The 17624-nt window shown below is 37.9% G+C and overlaps 2 protein-coding genes across 2 annotated transcripts; both read left to right on the top strand.

The window, feature by feature from the left end:
• The first annotated feature begins 5017 nt into the window (after positions 1–5017).
• Positions 5018–10741, top strand: LOC136262892 (galectin-3-binding protein A-like). The gene is made up of 4 exons (XM_066057309.1): positions 5018–5157; positions 5208–5379; positions 9356–9495; positions 10375–10741. The coding sequence occupies exons 1-4, from the start codon at positions 5100–5102 to the stop codon at positions 10644–10646; spliced, it is 642 nt and encodes a 213-aa protein (XP_065913381.1). The 5' UTR covers positions 5018–5099; the 3' UTR covers positions 10647–10741.
• Positions 10742–10772: 31 nt separating this feature from the next.
• On the top strand, positions 10773–17102 carry LOC136262891 (galectin-3-binding protein-like). Its single transcript, XM_066057308.1, has 4 exons — positions 10773–10926; positions 10981–11152; positions 16567–16715; positions 16767–17102. Exons 1-4 carry the CDS (start codon positions 10860–10862, stop codon positions 17033–17035), a joined length of 657 nt encoding a protein of 218 aa, XP_065913380.1. The 5' UTR covers positions 10773–10859; the 3' UTR covers positions 17036–17102.
• The last annotated feature ends 522 nt before the right edge of the window (positions 17103–17624 follow it).

Raw genomic sequence — 17624 nt, 5'->3', positions numbered from 1 at the left:
GTGTGTGTAGTGTGAAGGATGATTCTTTTACTTCCAGAATAGTACAGCAACACAACGTACACTTCTTTATAAAAGCATGAAACTTTCCACATTAGTACTCCTCGCAACAATTTTTTGATGTAGTGCAATAGCAGATTTGACCCCAGAAATTTGTCTTTAACTTGTTAAAACATGTGCTAAAATAAAAACATTGCTGAACAAAGCAACTTAGTTTTTATTTTATGTTATTAGGTGATTCATTCCAAAGTTATCATCATTTATGTTACATATATACTTTACCTCACATGAGTAATTTACACCTCAAGGGCAGATAAACTCAGAGAATATTGCCACTAATAAAAGCAGTCATAACTTCAAAATGGAATTACCTATTAACTTCAAAGTTGTTTCATTCAACAAGATCTTACTTTTGATGCCATGTTTTAACACATCAATTACTGTCTAAGGCGAATTAAAGACAGGCATGGTCAAATTTCTGGGCAAAATGGCCATAAAGGTTGCCAAAGGTCAAACCTATATATGTCATGAGGAATACTATATATTATGTACTCTTGGTTTCATGCTATTATTTAAAAAGTGCACGATTTGGCTAATTTTGAGGGCTATGCTGCTGTACTAGAAGGCAAATGGTTTACTAAACCAACACTATACATGTATGTCTATAGGTACTTGCCATCAAGTGTGTTAAGGAAGCTCTTATATTGATCTATCTGGTTTTGTTCTCTTGTTATACCAGATAATGTTGGACCCTTGATAGATGGACTTTAAATACCACATTTTCTCAGCTATATCACTAGGAGAGCTGTGAAGTGTTCATACTGATTAGTTTTTACTTCAACATATTCTACAGTTTAACTAACACCCAACCCCACTGCTTCTGTTGCACATTCTCAACTTTCCTTTTGCTTATTTCCTTACAGATGAGAATGATAACATCATTTTTTTTTGGTAGTCATTGATGATGGTGGTTTGGTGCATGGGCAATAGAGTTGCTTCCATAGGAGAGCAACAATGATCACAAATAAACAGGAACCAGCTATATGTTTTTCACCACAGAGTAGTGGGAATTTCTTGTGATAAAAGTCTGCTAATATTACAACAACAAGTGTAGGAATTTTACAAGCTGGACACTATAGAGCCTCACATGTGTACACACATAGGGACATGCTTTTTATTATTTTATTTTTACCAGGGTTGCCCACAGGGGGGGGGGGGGGGGGGGGGGCAACGGAGGCATTTTGTCTCGGGGCCCCAACATGAAAGGGGGCCCCATCAAGGACCCCTTTAATACCTGTTTAAAAGATCGATATACTCTAATAGAGAAATCAACATCCACAGTATTCTTCAGAGGATCAGTGTAGCAAGCTTATCATGAGGAGATATAGTTGGTGAGTGGCAGCTATTGTCATTGTAGCATGTAATGACCTTTTTTTTTAGTCTTCGACTTACAGCTAGACTAGCTGAAGTTGTGATTCATAGTGGAACCCTCCTTGCCCCTGGGGCCACACTTTAACTCTTTGCCCTGGGCCCCTTAATTTCTCTGGGCGGCCCTAATGCTTACAGCAGCGACAAATAGTCACAGTGGTCTAGTCACAGTAGTAACTCTGGTCTCTTTCTGACTTGGGAAGTATTGTCAAGTCACCTTGTGATGTAGTGTTCCTTTTAGATTGCTGTGTATTTGTGTTTTCTGGTCCTGGTGGGGGGAGTGATGGTGTGACTAGTCAGAATAATTGTAAACATGCATCCTCCTATGTGCATGTATGCATGCATACGTGTGGTATAGTGTATTGTTGAGAGTAGCCTGCATGCTCCACATTGCAGCGTGACAGGACCTGCTACATAATTATAATTTATATAGGCATGTACTAGCTGTGGGTACTTGTGTAAAATTGGGAGTGCACACCCACATAGGCGAAAAGACTATCCCAAGGAATGTACCAAAATATGAAGGAGGTTAATAATAATTCTCCAGATGAATAGGCTGCCTGCATGTCTTACATTACAAATTTGATTCCCTAATGATATTGTCTATAGGAAAGGCAAACCATCTCTATTCAAAGGGTGGACATGATAGTTTCAAAGCAGCTTCATACTGAAGTGTATAGCTATGAGTGACTGAAGTGTATAGCTATGAGTGACTGAAGTGTATAGCTATGAGTGACTGAAGTGTATAGCTATGAGTGACTGAAGTGTATAGCTATGAGTGACTGAAGTGTATAGCTATGAGTGACTGAAGTGTATAGCTATGAGTGACTGAAGTGTATAGCTATGAGTGACTGAAGTGTATAGCTATGAGTGACTGAAGTGTATAGCTATGAGTGACTGAAGTGTATAGCTATGAGTGACTGAAGTGTATAGCTATGAGTGACTGAAGTGTATAGCTATGAGTGACTGAAGTGTATAGCTATGAGTGACAGTTGTACCTTCCATTGGCAAACTGCGAGGATTATTACTGAGTAAAATTGTTACATTAATTATTAGCTATTTGTTGTTTGCTTGTTTTTGTTGTACCTGTAGAGATGAAAAACAAGCAATACATAAAATGCTTGTAGTGTTTGTACAATAGCTACCCATTAATTTTGTGTATTTTCTGTATTTCCTATAGTTAATAGTCATTGTTTTTATTTCAATTGGACTGCCTTATCTTTCACCATTGCCCTAGTCATGTCTGTTGTGGGTTGCTTCATACACACATGGCCCTGCTACTACAAGAAACAGATTATACTACGTGGATTTCGCTGCCCGAGGACACAAACTGCAGTGTTTGAACAACCAAATGCTGTCACTACCAGACTTGTACCTACCGGCATGTTTCTCCTGCCTGCAGCTCATCATATTCCAACAACTAGTTATGCTACATTACCACAAACAGAACATTACTATATGATGAAACTCCACCTCCTTATACTAAGGTGTGTACAAATTGTGTGTGCTGTGTATTGCACATTGCCCAACAAGTGGCAACAACGCAATCATGTCACGTGATAAGGTGGTAGTTTCACACATGACAGCTTAAGGCTGTGGACACAAAGTAATATAATATGTAATATTATTATAGTTACTTTACTTTTTGGGTAATATGTAAATAGTTCCGTTGTAATTGTAAATGTAATTGTAATTTTTTAACAGGGGATCCACTCAGTAACTGAATACTGATTTTCAGTGGAGTAAAGATTATAAGTAAAATACAATAAAGCTAAATACAAAACCACACAAACACACATACACTAAACAATTGCAATAATAAATACAACAGACATACACACACATACAAAACAAGTTAATGAAAATACAACTTTTTAAACCAAGACAAAGAAGCAGCCTCTAAAACAGCAGATTTTAAATTGTTTCCACAGAACAGACCCACGAAAATAAAAACTTCTCTTTCCATAATTGTTTGAAACTCTGGGAACGAAAAGACGATTCAGATTGCGACCAACACGACCCGTAACATCTTTAGAATATTCAAAAATACCTTGCAGATATGATGGGGAATATTTACATATCAACTTTAAAACTTGAATAGTTGTGTGGTACCGTCATCGCTCAGTTAAAGTAAAAGACAATCTATTAGATGGTGGTAACCTCTTAACAAACTTAGAATGTACTCTTTCAATCATTGCAGTCAGCTTGGCAGTAGTAGGACACCAAACAACATCACAGTAATCAAGTAATGGCAACACAAAAGCAGTATACAGAAGACAAAGTACCGCTGGTGGCAGTGACCCATAACGAATAATAGAGGCAATACGAGACCTGACTCTGGAGACCACATTGGAGATGTGTAAAGTCCAGGACAATGTATTGTCAATTAAAACTCCTAAATATCAAACAGAATTTACCTGAGCCGGTAAGGTACCTCCCAATTGACACATTAAGTGATTTATTAGCAATTCTTTGTCGACTTCCTATCAGCATTAAGCTAGATTTAAACTCAGCTGTGAACTACATAGCCAACAAGCCACAGCATTTAAATCAGACTGTTCTACAACACACAAATCTGAATGACTACAGTGCAACTCAGTATCATCAAGTAATGTGTAGTGTAACTAGTTACTTTTACAAGTAACTGTCCCAACACTGACAGTGGTGACACTGTCAACACATTCACAACCATTATACAAACAAGCCGAAGGGCATAATGTATTTCGCTGACTGGACTCACAGATTGGACTCACGGACTGAGCTGGAAACAGCTTTTAACAATTATTGGGAAGTGCCAGATGTGTCCATGTAACAACCATGCATGGCTTCAGTATCACTTGTGAATGTTGTATTTTTTTAATGCAGTGGATTGTCACATCATTGCGTTATTTCCTCACAGCTGGTCATAGCTATCTCCTTTGTATCATACATGATATGATAATGTTTGTATGTACGTGTGTGTATGTACGTGTGTGTATGTGCGTGTATGGTTGGTTTCATTCAAGAATATATTCTTACTAAAAGTGTACACTAAAAGTGTAGATTACAGCATAATATACTGTACTAGTTGAACAACCACAAGTTGTCACCATTATAGCAACTGCTCCTCCTCCATACCAAGATCATAAACCAGCTGGTTATATATACTGCCACAGGTTATATCAGCCTTGATCTCTTGAAGAGGCCAGCATAAACTGGCATCAGTGGCATGCTTATTCATCAGGACACATTATTTGGAATTTAATTGAGGAGTGCATGTTATCACCAAACTATATACACAGCGTATGGGGCTTACATCAATACTGAAATGTTTCTTAAAAATTACTATCAGTAGTTTGCTGCAGGGCAGCTAGTACAAAAATAATGGGTAATGGCAAGAGTTCATAATATACCTCAGTATATGAACTCTTGGTACATGTCAGCCAGATTGATATGATGTCACCATGATAGCAGTAGGCCAATGGAAGAGACAAGCTGTACTCAAAGTTTTGTAAGTCAGCATAAACCTTAACCTTTTAGCTAACAAGGTGCAGGTCAAAATATCAATTAATTTGGTCGCAAAACTTTAAAGGTTTCACAGTCTGTAGGCGTGCGCCCCAGATCAGATTAGGCGTGACTACGGAAATCACAAGACTAGACCTAAAGACTCCGCAAAGGGAAGAACGTCAAGAGCCATGAACATCCTACTTGTTGCTGTTACTTTGATAGTCATTGCTTCTCCATCTTTAGCAAGTAAGAGTAGCTGTCTTTACTACCCGTCTGTTATTAACTGACTTCTACAGATTATGGTTCCTTGCGTATCACTGACGGTGGTGACTCCGGGAGACTAGAATTCCAGGACGCTGATGGCGTGTGGGGCACCGTGTGTGGCAATGGATTTGGTGAAGATGCTGGAGACGTAGCCTGCAGACAACTGGGGTACCTGCGAGCGGAAGATGTACTGCGTAACCAAAAGTGAGTGCTCTATTGTGTTTTACACATTACCGTGAAAGAAAATCTGACAGTTTTAAAGTTTGCTTTATCCCTCTACGTGATTCTTAGTCTTGCCCCAGACTGCAAGTGTCTGGTACGTGACACACACACACACACACAATAGAAACACTGCAACTGAGTGACAAATCGTCAGTTACAGCATAGATCCTTTGATAGGAATCTCTGCATACTCTCTGTACTTACATGCTGGACTGTCTGCACCGTTAATTAATTGGTGTTAACTGGGAGGAGAAAGTCTGAACAATGTGTAGGTGAATTTCATGTTGTTTGATACAGTAATCTTGTTCTTTACTTCGAATAAGGCGGAAAGGTGATTGTGGATGCAAAAACAGTGACAAAACTCGCTGACAGACCCAAGCGATTAAAACTTTGGCTAGCTGTAACTCTGGAATTGTTCACTCTATGAGCGTCAAATTCAGTCCGTAAGTATAACTTGGGATAAGGAATCGAACCAGCACAGTCATTAGTCCATGTCTCCGTGTTCAAATCTTGCCGCTTGAATGGTGGTGACAAATTTTGGCTAGCTCTACCCGCCTGAAACAACATCTTCTTAACTTACAATTTGTTTTGTGTACTTATCCATCCTTTGTTAATCAAACTCAAGTAAACTCATTGCCTGTACTGTCCACTAAACAGAGAATTAATACGCTAAAATCGAGTTACTGATGCATCAATTCATAGATCTCTTTGTAGAAAGGTGTTGATGAAGGTGCGGATGGAAGTGTTAAAAACAGAAGATTCCAATCCCGGGGGTGTAAAGGATCTATGGTTACAGGGGGGTGACACAGACACTTACTGTAGGTAGATCTGTGAGCGCGGTCCAAGTCAAAGGACAAGGCCACCAAATCTGTGCCAAAGTCAACAGTCAAGGGTGAAAATTTCCAACCCACAATCGAAAAGTACTGAAATATTGTTGCTAAGTCACTGGTCAAAGATTGAAAAATACTCTTATAGTGGTCAAAGTGAAATTTTAGGCTGGTCAAGACTTTGACCACGGTCGCAGATCTACCTACAATGCATACCTACATGACACCCCCAAGAGCACCTCTGACATCAGGCATTTCATGCAATTAGAATTCCTTTCATAATCTCCTTGTCAACGGTTTTTGATGGTTCTTTACGGTACCATTTTAAATTCATGTAGTATCCTATCTCTAACAGTCACTCATCTTGAGTAGAGTGTGTGAAGGTGCTGGGTTAGTGGTTTCAGGTTTTGTCGCAGTATTTCAGGTTGTTTTTACTGAATTTAAGAAAAATACTTTTCAGCAGCTCATCAAGTTACATTAACTTGAATCTTCCTAAAGGGGGTTACATAGAACCCTTTAAATACCCTTACCCCTGGATTTGGCCTTGGCATGTAATAGGTGGTGTAATAGGTATGTATATTTTCACTCTGGTAGTGGTTGTATGTGGTATAACTTCGTGTGTATTGAAATATAACTCGTGTGCAATATTGTACTATATTCTGTAACAAGCCCTCAACCATTGGCTTACAATTAAATTGATGTTAGCCATCACTGTGACAAAGGTTACAGGTACAGACATCATTTAGTGCAGTTCATTATTGTATGTGCTACTGCTAACTACATTCATCTTGTCATATCTCACTTGATTCATACTGTTACCATCTGTATAGTCAGTTAGTTGACGCAGTTCCCATTGGCCTGAGCATTTTATTTTCAAGATGGAGTAATTAGCCAATATTGCTTATCAAAAAGTGCTTTCATACAAACGAGGATATGATGAGCTTTTAATAACAAGTGTAAGGATTCAATTAGGGATCATTTTTTCTATGATCCCTAATCGAACTTAAAATTCCTAATTTTTCCTCTTACACTTGTTTGTTTACTTCTTTGTAACATTATGACTGGTGAACCCACGCATACCACATCAAAAGAAAGGATGGCACCAGAATTAATATTTTCATCTGAACACACGCCCCAGCTATCAATTACCTGCTTCGAAAGTGCAGTGGCCATTATGCTTCACTTTCAGATATGTTTAGCCCATTACACAGCGTTACAAATGAAGAACAGTGTTAGAATCATCTCTGTAATCAATCCAGTCACCATGGAAAATACCTCGCGAAGTACGGATGATTCCCATTTTTACAAACGCACTGTGCCATGCATCGCGCTACCGCGAATCGGCACCTTGGGCTGTCAGCAAAGGGGCACAGAAGAGGACAAAGGTAAGTCCATGGTGCGGGAATTGTATGTACTGCGGTTTGCCAAAAGGCACGTCTCCGGATGAAGCGACGTCAAACAGTGAAATAATCAAGCCCATACATATCCGTTATCGAGTTACACTTGCCTGAAGGCATCAGGCGGGCGGGCGAGCAGGCAGGAAGGCAGGCAGTCAATAGAAAATTCTATTGAATTATTATTTTTTTGCCTTTTAGGATTGTACTAAAGGCACTTTTGGGCTTGGTTATACCTAACCAATACTGCCAAGGTGATGTGACTGTTTTTGATAGGTGATCAGGTGATATATACTAACAAAATATAGTGTCGCAGAGAAAATTGATGACACATCATAGTCCTTGATGTGTGATTACACTACCACTTATAGCACCAGATGTTAAGGGTTGTTTGTTAGCTAGGAAAGTAGTGTGTTGTGTTGAGAAGGTTTATAAGGGACACGTATGACGTGGACATACAATTCGTCCCTAAACATGTTTGGAATAAATCTGAGGTGTCAATGTTGAATTAGTTCAATATATAGATCACATGATGCATTCTATGTATTTGTGCCAGTCAGCTCACCATGTATTGTGGTTTGTAGTGAGCAACTGGGTTAGTACAAGTGTTACATTTTACACATTGTTTACCCTATGAGGCATGAAGTAGAAGTTCTGTTGTGTTCAGTTTTTTTTATGGTTCAAGGATGACTAGAACACTGTGTGGCTTATTTGTTTGATTACTTTGTGGCATTGTATGTATAAAATGAATGTAGTCCGGTTCCGGATGCTGACTTAGTCAGACTATTCGTCTGGCACTCGCTCATCATAACTACAATTGTATGAAGGAAAGTTTTTGGTGAGTTCGAAGTAGTGGTGTGTGATATCAAGATTTTTATTTCGATACGATATTGGGGGTAAATATCGAAATTTCGATACGATTTTCGATAATTTTTAATTGTGTGGGTGGTGTAATTGCGTGGGCGGCCGATATTTATAAATATGCTTGAAATACAATTTACACACTAAAACTATTGCATAAAACTAATAAGCCTAGAAAACTGGTAGACAGGTTTTTAAAGTGGCTAGATAGTACAGAACTAACCTTCATTTCTAGCATGATTGTGCAATCGCACACTAAATGCTGTAGATTTATCGAAATATTCTTCGATATTTCGATAATTATCGCAAAATATTACTCTGCTAAAGCAGTATCGATACGATAATGATATTGACAAAATTATCGCGAAATCGATATTTTTTCGATATATCGCACATCACTAGTTCGAAGCAAGCGAATTGAGCATCCTGGGCCAACCCTCAAACTATCCAAAACTTACCTTTATACAGACAGTGAAGGACATCCATTATGCTTAACAGGCACACCTATGGTTTGGGTTAGGGTTGGGTTTAGCTTTGATTTCTTCTTCACTCCGGTGTATAGGTTCTTACTATAATGACTATAAAGGTTACTTATAGAATCACATTTATATAGAATCAAATCACAAAAAGAGGTGGGTAGCTAGCACAGTCAGTACCACACTGGCCTTACATGCCAGTAGTCAAGGTTTGAGCCCCAAAAGTTTTGCAAAGTTTTTGGGTTTTGACAACCTTTTTGTCTAAGTGTTTTTAAATTATGTATGGAATTGGATGAAAAGCCCCTTCCTATAATGAATTACATACAAATCTCAGCAAATCTGGCATACTTATGCACGCACTACAGTGTAGAGCACTTGTTAAATATTTATGATGTTACAGTTATCCTTCGAGAGGATTACCAATTAACATTTGCCGTACATCTTGTGACGGTGATGAGGACAGACTGAGGTATTGCCAACTGACCCCATGTGGGACCATACCAAGTTGTGACCACTCTCAAGATGTTGGCGTTAGCTGCAGTAAGTCACTGAGGCATTGTGTATGTATTCACGATGACTCCATGCATCCTGTTATGTACGAAAAACAAGCATTGTACGTAACACCTCTAACAGTTGAAGTAAGCAGTTTGGTTATAGGCTAGCTAGTTCACATATCTTTCTATAGTCAAAAACTATAAAATTACTGTTATGTTCATAAGTAGTACACAGAGGTGTGTGTTTGGTTGTACAATTAAGCCTCATCCACCTGGTGCCATTCTTTCCCTTAATGTTGTATTCATGAAGGTGGGGCAATTCCAAGTGCAGGGTAATTTCATTTTTTCCCCAATATATTATGGTATATACCGCTCAAATGTGACGTCGTCTCACACGAGTGCAAGTGATTTTAAAAATGGCTAATTAAAGGGTGTGGCACATATTCGCTTGCAAGTATTCATCCCATTTCAGTTGGGATGGATCCGTATGAGCAAAAACGGGCCCTATGCCCTTTAATTAGGGAGTTTTTAATCTCTCACACTCGTGTGAGATGACGTTGCATTTGAGCGGTACCATATATTCTGTGGTATGGAGTTGCACTGTCAACAAAAAGAAAGGTGAGGACAAAGGTCAGTCCACGGTGTATGCATTGTACCTACTGCAGTGAGCAAGTCTCTAGCAGCAAGCCAGTAGCATTAGTTGTTGTTGAGTTACACTTGTCTGAAGGCAGTAGTTACTAAATTAGAAAAAAAGCAAGCATTATTTACTGCACTGAAGGAACTCTAACCTAAACAATACTGCTACAATGTTTAAAGGTATTTATCTAGTCAATATTATTTTCATAAATAAGTGTAAACGTTTATGGTCCCTACTATGTGGTACTACCATACTGTATGATATAACATGTTCTTATTGTGTTTGTAGCTGATGAGCTTAGTGCTGCAGCCATAGTGGGAATTGTACTGGGAACAATCTTTTTCTTCTCGTTCATTGCCTTTATGATCACTGTTTGCTTCTGCTGTTGCCTACCAAGCTGTCCGTGTTACTATAGAAACAGATCCTACTACAGACGTACAGTTGTGGTCACACAACAACCACAAGTCCTCACGTATACTCCTCCTTCATACAGTGCAGCTACTCAGGGGTATTCCCCAGCACCACCTTCAGGATATCCTCCACCTACCAACAAATATTAACTGAAATTTATCAACGTATTGGTGTGAATTTTGTGCAAACAATCACTATGTATTCCATGTGTGTGTTGTAAGAACAAGGTGTGATATGTAACTAATTTGGGCGAGGTACTTAGTGGGCGTGGCTAGCCAACGTTGGGAAGTGACGTAATTATACCTGTCGGATGTATAAATGAAGGATGAGATTGTTTTATCGAAAGCTGTGATTTCTTCAGTATGGGATCTGAGGCACAGGTTATTGCCGCTATCCTCTTGTTGACCATCGTGTCCCCAGCTGTTACAGGTATATGCGTACCCAACCTGAATTTGTTTTGAGGGCTACAATCGCTTATTTCAGATTATGGTGACCTGCGTATTAGTGATGGTGCGAAGTCCGCGGGTAGACTGGAGTTTCAGGAAAGAGATGGCACGTGGGGCACCGTGTGCAGCTATGGTTTCAGTCACCATGCAGCAGGCGTAGCTTGTAGACAACTGGAATATGACAGCGGTCACGTGCTCAACCATCAAAAGTGAGTTTAGCTGAAAAATTTTGTGAGCATGTTAATTTTGTGGCACTTGAAAGTTCACTTTCAGGGAGGTATTTAGAAGGCTTCCTGGGGTTCTGATCATGAACTTATGGGCTTGCAGCAGGAACACCGGACTAGTTTGGCAGCACAAACATGTAGCTAGAAAATTGAGAACGAAGCAGTTGGGGTGGTAGCTAGAGCTACAGTGTATAATAGGAAACTTACATTGATTGTTCAAAAGTGAAATTTAAAATGGGAGAACACACTAGGATAACCTGTGTTCAACTACAAGGAGAAATTTTTAAAGATTCAGATACCATATAGTGGGAAATTTTCGAAAGGTTAAATTTTCGAAAAAGAGTACTTGATTGGAAATTCGAAAAAATATTTTCAAAACAATGCCTCTTTACTGCGCCGCCGCACCATAGATAATTAATTCATGGAGGGAGCTAACAGTGGTTGCGTTGATCACATTAGTACATACTACATAGCTAGAATTTGCTGCTGGCTTTGATTGTTCAGTATAGCTAGATAAACGCCCAATCTGGCTTTGATAGAATCTCATCTAGCTATCCTAGGGTCTTCCTTTGTAAGTTGAACCATGTTGTTTGGCAGATTTTGCCTCAGTAGTATTGAGCCATAGCTAAGTACGTACATGGCGTTTTTCAGCCCATATAGCTAGATGTTTGCTGATAATTATAGTCTTTCCTAGTAATTTCTGGTCTCTGGAGTTCTTATAGACTTCAAGACTCGTGGTGTCATTCTTGCTCACATGCGCGTGTGTGGTGGCTATAGCTATATGGCTAGCTACTTTAGTATGTTCACGTTGAGCTGAATCCTCAAAAACATTTAATATCTCATGGATGCAATTACACATGATCTTGAAATTTGGCTCATTTGTAGTACTGCTTGACCCACTGAAAATGTTTCAAAATCTTTTTGTTCAAATGTTTGACATAATATTTACGACCAATCAAAATTTCCACAATACATTTCCTATGGGGGAAGCCATATAAGCACATTGTCCATTACAGCCTTTCCCGAACTTGTAATGGAGCCAAACTGTATGTGTCTGTTGTTGTCACCTTTGCTGTTACCAATAATCATCTGGTTAGCTGAAATATTAACTCTCTTGAGGAAAAATCCATTTTTAATTTTTAGCTGTTTTTCAGGATTCAGCTCAACGTGAACATACTATTGTGTCTGGCCCAGTGCCTAGCTATAATACATTAGGCCTATAGCTAACTGATATTAGTAGAAACTATGCATGCGTGCACTCGCAAAAATCATTTATATATACGTATACCTAGCTAAATTTTTTGATTGTCAATTAAAAGCCGGGATGTACTATTTTCGAAAAAATATTTTCGAAAACACATTGTTATTTTTGAATTTTTCGAAAATCTCCTGCTATACGGTACTCTAATAATAGCATTCTAACCAAACTACTCTAATAGAACATTCATCACAATTCTAAAAAAACATGGCTAAATATATTGTACTTTAAAGGAACCAAGAACATATTTATATCCATGATGGGGTGCAAGGAAGCAGTAGAGATGTAGAAATCAACATTCTGCTTGCTAAGAGTCACTGCAGAGTGTTGTGCAAGCACACACTGGAATACAAAACATGAGCCTTCTTGGAGGGTCTGGAGGCATTGTCTCCTCCTCCATGGCCAGAAAATTTAAGGCCTTTGAGATTGAATGGTTTATGCTTTGTAAAATCGAGATTGTGCTGGAGACTGTCTGATTAGAACTTCTTGACTTGAGTGACCACTCCATTAGTAGCTCATCTGAAGCGTAAATATTATTTGTCTAGAAGCAGCAATTTTAATTACATATAATGCAGTGGCAGATCCAGGGGGGGAGGAACGTGCCCCCCCCCCCAAAAAAAAACAATCGAGATACTTTAATAGAGCAGTCAGTCAAATACTCTAATAGAACATTCATCACACAACGTTATTGAGAATCCAGTTGATGAGTATAAACAAACTAGCATCTACAGCACTATTTAATGCATGAATGGACACACTTAGCTTGCTAAGGATATTTTAATGCATATGGTCTTGTGTATGTCATTCTTTAGGTCCATAATAATTATATACAGCTATAACTAGCTGAACTACTCATGACTGCACGTACTTATCTCTACACAACTCTTGATCAATGTAGAAAGCAACATGATTTAGATATTTGTGTATAAAACTACTCTACATCAAAACTTTCAGTCCTGAAACACATCAAATAGTTATAGCTTCTAGGGGACCGGACCACCAGTTCACCCCCCCTTGCCAAACCCTGGATCTGTCCCTGTAATGGTTGTTAATCAGGACACACTATAGTGTGCCATGCATCCAAGTACAGCTAGTATGGATGCATGACATGTATTTTACAGAAACCAATGCAAGAAAACACCATTTTCATGCATCTAAAGCTTGATAGTGCCTGAATCAAAATGAGGGAGCACCTCCTATATTTCAAATTTGAATCAAATCTGCCCAGCCATCATTACTTGTTTCCTTTATATTTTTCTTCTTAATCTTCTTACATACTTTCAAGTCTTTTTCTTTTTGCACACTTTAGAAAAACCACAATAACTCATGCATGCTTTACTCCATTGACTTCAAATTTGAAGGGTTATAGGAGCATAATGTAGCACATTTACCATCCAATTGTTATACAGATCATCAAATTATGAACCAGGAAGATATGCACAATTTAGAAAGGTGAATTGTTGTCACACTTATAGGGTAATCCATTTAGCTTGAAGATTGGTCTATACATGCAGTAACTATCATAGTTTGTGATTTGAGCGTATCAGCTAAGGAGATATAAAGCAAAACCCAAACATGTGAAACAAGCATGATCAAGATACTCTAATAGAACAGTCACAGAGAAATAAATAAACATGTAGAAAAAGTTTCTCAGGGACCTCCACACCTACATGCCCAAATCTTTTACCACTCTGCCACTGCTGTCAGTTTCTCACCTGTCATTTCTACCTTATAATTCAATTCATACACTAGATTAACAATCTCATAGATCTATTAGTGATTTATTGTATAGAAAATTAGAAATGCTCAGAAAAGCTGTGTGCTCAATTAGAGCACTACAAAATATAGATACACAGTAGTGTGTTGTGCGGCCAAGTACAGCTGGTGCAAGTGCATGACAAGTTCATTTTAAAAAACACCATTTTCACATATCTATAGTGCTTGAATGGTAATTAAACATTTTTTTCTGCCTCAGGGTAGGGCCGGCACCTCCCATCCCAAATTTGAGTCAAATCCACCCAGCTATCACTAACATATGCACCTTCAAAGTTTGTCTATTATTCTCTTTTTTATTCAAGTCACCATGTAGAGCCAGTTATAAACAAGCTGTCACCCTGTAAAGCATTCAGCCGTATACAATCACCCTGTAGATATTACTGTAGATACATAGTTCAGCTGTACATACAACAACACCCTGTACAGGGTTCAGTTGTGTAGTTAACAGGCCATCCTAATAGCTACATGATAATCATTCAGTTTCAAATGTACAATAAATACATAGATTCACACAAAAGCAGCAGTCATTGACAATTTCTAGCTAGCTGTAGTAAGTAAAACAAATTAAAAGGAAGCCTCAAAGCCAACCATAGGCTGGCTTTGGGGAAAAAGAAGTGATATCTGTGCCAAAACAGCCAAGTTGTTTAAAAAGTATCATTGTAGCCATTTCTTGGCCACCGCTTTTAATTTCTTGACCCACTTTGCCTTTTTTTGGAGGGTTATGCTTTTTTCACAGCTTACCGGATATCACTTACAATAATAATTATGTGTAGTGTGTTCATTGGTTGCTTTATTTTAGGTAAACATGCACTAACTACATCACAAATTTCGTTGCATTCATCGTAAGTTATGAGTGTAAGTACAAAATATTCATGGAGTTACCTCTCTTTATGATGAGGGCTTGCATACTGTATAGCAACAAGCACTATTCCAATATGATATATAGGAATAATTTTTAGAATGTGCCAAACTGTGAGTGATTCAATGTAGCCATTATGAAGATGTGGCACAAAATATCTGGCAAAATATCCTGTGGTGTTAAAAAACACTTATGGAGCTTTGTGAATTTCTGACAGGCCTAAATGATCAGCAAAATCGCTGTAATGCAAGAGAACAGTCTTATGGTACCTTGTTAGAAACACACCAGTCCTTATCTCAACTGAACTATTTGTCTTTCAGTGCTGCATTAACTCCCTCAGGGGATATATCATCTTTAATACAATATCAGTAATACTATGCGATCTTTGAAACTAATACTTAGCAGCTACTTTCTTGCCATACACTGTTAATTGTATTGCTCTAGTGCAATATTAATCACATCCAGATGGTATTCAAGGTTCAGTCTACTTAGCTTTTCCTTCCTATAATTCCTTCCAGTAATTCTTTTTATTTTTAGCCAATTATGTTCAATGTATTACCAAAAGTATTGTGTTTCTTAGCATGTATAGCATATGCAAGTCTGTGTTGAATGGGTTTATTGTTGATGTTCTGTTAAGAGTAGGCTTGAGTACATTATGCTTTTTAAATTACCTATTATTCTTCTGGCAATTCTTTTTTTATTCACCTATTATTCCCAAATATTCCTGGAGTAATTCCTGGAATTGTAAAAGTTAAATGGATATTCTTCTGCTGCTGAAAATATAACCACTTGCAAGCATAAAAACTATACCCAAAGATCGAGATACTCTAATAGAGCAGTCACAACTACACTGTTCTATTAAGGTAAGTGACTGCTCTATTAGAGTATCTCGATCTTTTTGCCCGATTTTGTGCTTGCAATGATTGTGTATGTTCCTTTGCGAATTTTTCTGCGATACTACACGAAAAATGTGTGAATTCTAATTAATTATTTCTGAAGATCACCCTATTATTCCAGAATTATTCTGATTCTTTTTGCCACCGATTATTCCAAAATTATTCCGGCATAATGTACGCATGCCTAGTTAAGAGTAAATGTGATTGATGACTGCTCTATTAGAGTATATAAATCTCCAGTGATGACTCGGTTTGTGAACTTCTGAAGGAGGCATGAAATTTATGCACCCCGATCATACCCAAAATTTTGCTAGCATAGCACAATGACGATGATAGCTGACACAAGTGGTTTCAATCAAAGTTCAGAATATCAATAGCTACCGATTACTATTAAAACAGAAAATATCAGCTTAAATTCCATACTGATGCAAGTAGCTATCAGTGGATACTACACAAAGTTTAGTGTGATTGTAGCTGATGACATCAGTAGCCTTCAGTTGACACAACTCACTAGTCTTGCACCACCAAATAATGGCACAAAACTAGTAGGGGCTTTTGGTTATATATTTGTACTGTCACACAATTCACATCTCTGGTGATGTTATTGCAGTTATCCTCCTGACAACCTGACCATTGCAATATGTTATACATCATGTGATGGTGATGAGGATGAACTGATCAATTGTAATATAACACTTTGTGGTAATCAGATCACTCCATATTGTACCGATCACTCTGATGATGTCAGTGTTTCTTGCTGTGAGTAACTACAATAGTAGCTATAATGTGTTATCATTGAATTGTGTGTAGTTAACAATGATGATGATGAGGAGGACCACACCACAGTGATTGTACTTAGTGTAATTGGAGGAATAGTATTAGCCGGAATTGGAATTGCTGCAATTACAACAGTTCTCTGTCTTAAGATTTCAGTTTGTCCATGTTACCATTGTATGCACTCAAAATATCAAAAACTTAGTGGTAAAACCACAACACTTAATGGGAGTACAAGTAATAACAACACCGAGGGTGATCATAACAGTATATTAAATGACTCCCTACGTACACTAATAAACTAATTGATTTTACAGATACAATTTGTAAACATTTATGCATATATGTATAACAAGCAGCTATATAACTGTATATACAGCAAATCCTATACTAATACTGTTAATATAAATGTGCAAGTGAAATCACAAAGTGTACAATAATCGTATACATATGACATTTATGTATAGCAGATGATATACTGCATGTACATTATGTGTTTTGTGGTTGTATATATTTTGACTATTTTGATTTGATTTTTAGAGTAAGCTAAAAGTTAATTTACAATCATAACTTTAATAACAAAAATTATAGTCTTTTGGATGGTCATGATCAGTTGTAGGAAGCTCTATACTATTTATAGGCTGATCACATAGCTGATACATAATGAACATGCAAACTATGCAGAGAATTGAAACTGGAACCTTGTGTAGCTACATACCAGGCGAGCACTTTAGCTATGTATATACCAACAGTGATTAATAATGACTATAGTGTGTGTGTACTGCCTCCCAGACTTTGAAAGAGGGAATTGTCATTGTTCCCAGGATGAAGGAAGCACATTGTAAGCAATCAGCCATACAACACATAACTAGCTATAGTTGACAGCATTCTATT

Source organism: Dysidea avara, chromosome 8 (genome assembly GCF_963678975.1).
Source record: "Dysidea avara chromosome 8, odDysAvar1.4, whole genome shotgun sequence".
In the NCBI taxonomy this organism is placed as follows: domain Eukaryota; kingdom Metazoa; phylum Porifera; class Demospongiae; order Dictyoceratida; family Dysideidae; genus Dysidea; species Dysidea avara.
The sequence above is the reverse complement of the archived record's forward strand: the minus strand, read 5'-3'. Positions and strand labels throughout refer to the sequence as shown.

Coding starts and splice junctions, on each gene's coding strand:
- LOC136262892 (XM_066057309.1), top strand. CDS start 5,100: ATGAACATCCTACTTGTTGCTGTTACTTTGATAGTCATTGCTTCTCCA. Junction 5,158..5,207: donor TGCTTCTCCATCTTTAGCAA/GTAAGAGTAGCT, acceptor TGACTTCTACAG/ATTATGGTTCCTTGCGTATC. Junction 5,380..9,355: donor GATGTACTGCGTAACCAAAA/GTGAGTGCTCTA, acceptor ATGATGTTACAG/TTATCCTTCGAGAGGATTAC.
- LOC136262891 (XM_066057308.1), top strand. CDS start 10,860: ATGGGATCTGAGGCACAGGTTATTGCCGCTATCCTCTTGTTGACCATC. Junction 10,927..10,980: donor CGTGTCCCCAGCTGTTACAG/GTATATGCGTAC, acceptor CGCTTATTTCAG/ATTATGGTGACCTGCGTATT. Junction 16,716..16,766: donor TGATGTCAGTGTTTCTTGCT/GTGAGTAACTAC, acceptor AATTGTGTGTAG/TTAACAATGATGATGATGAG.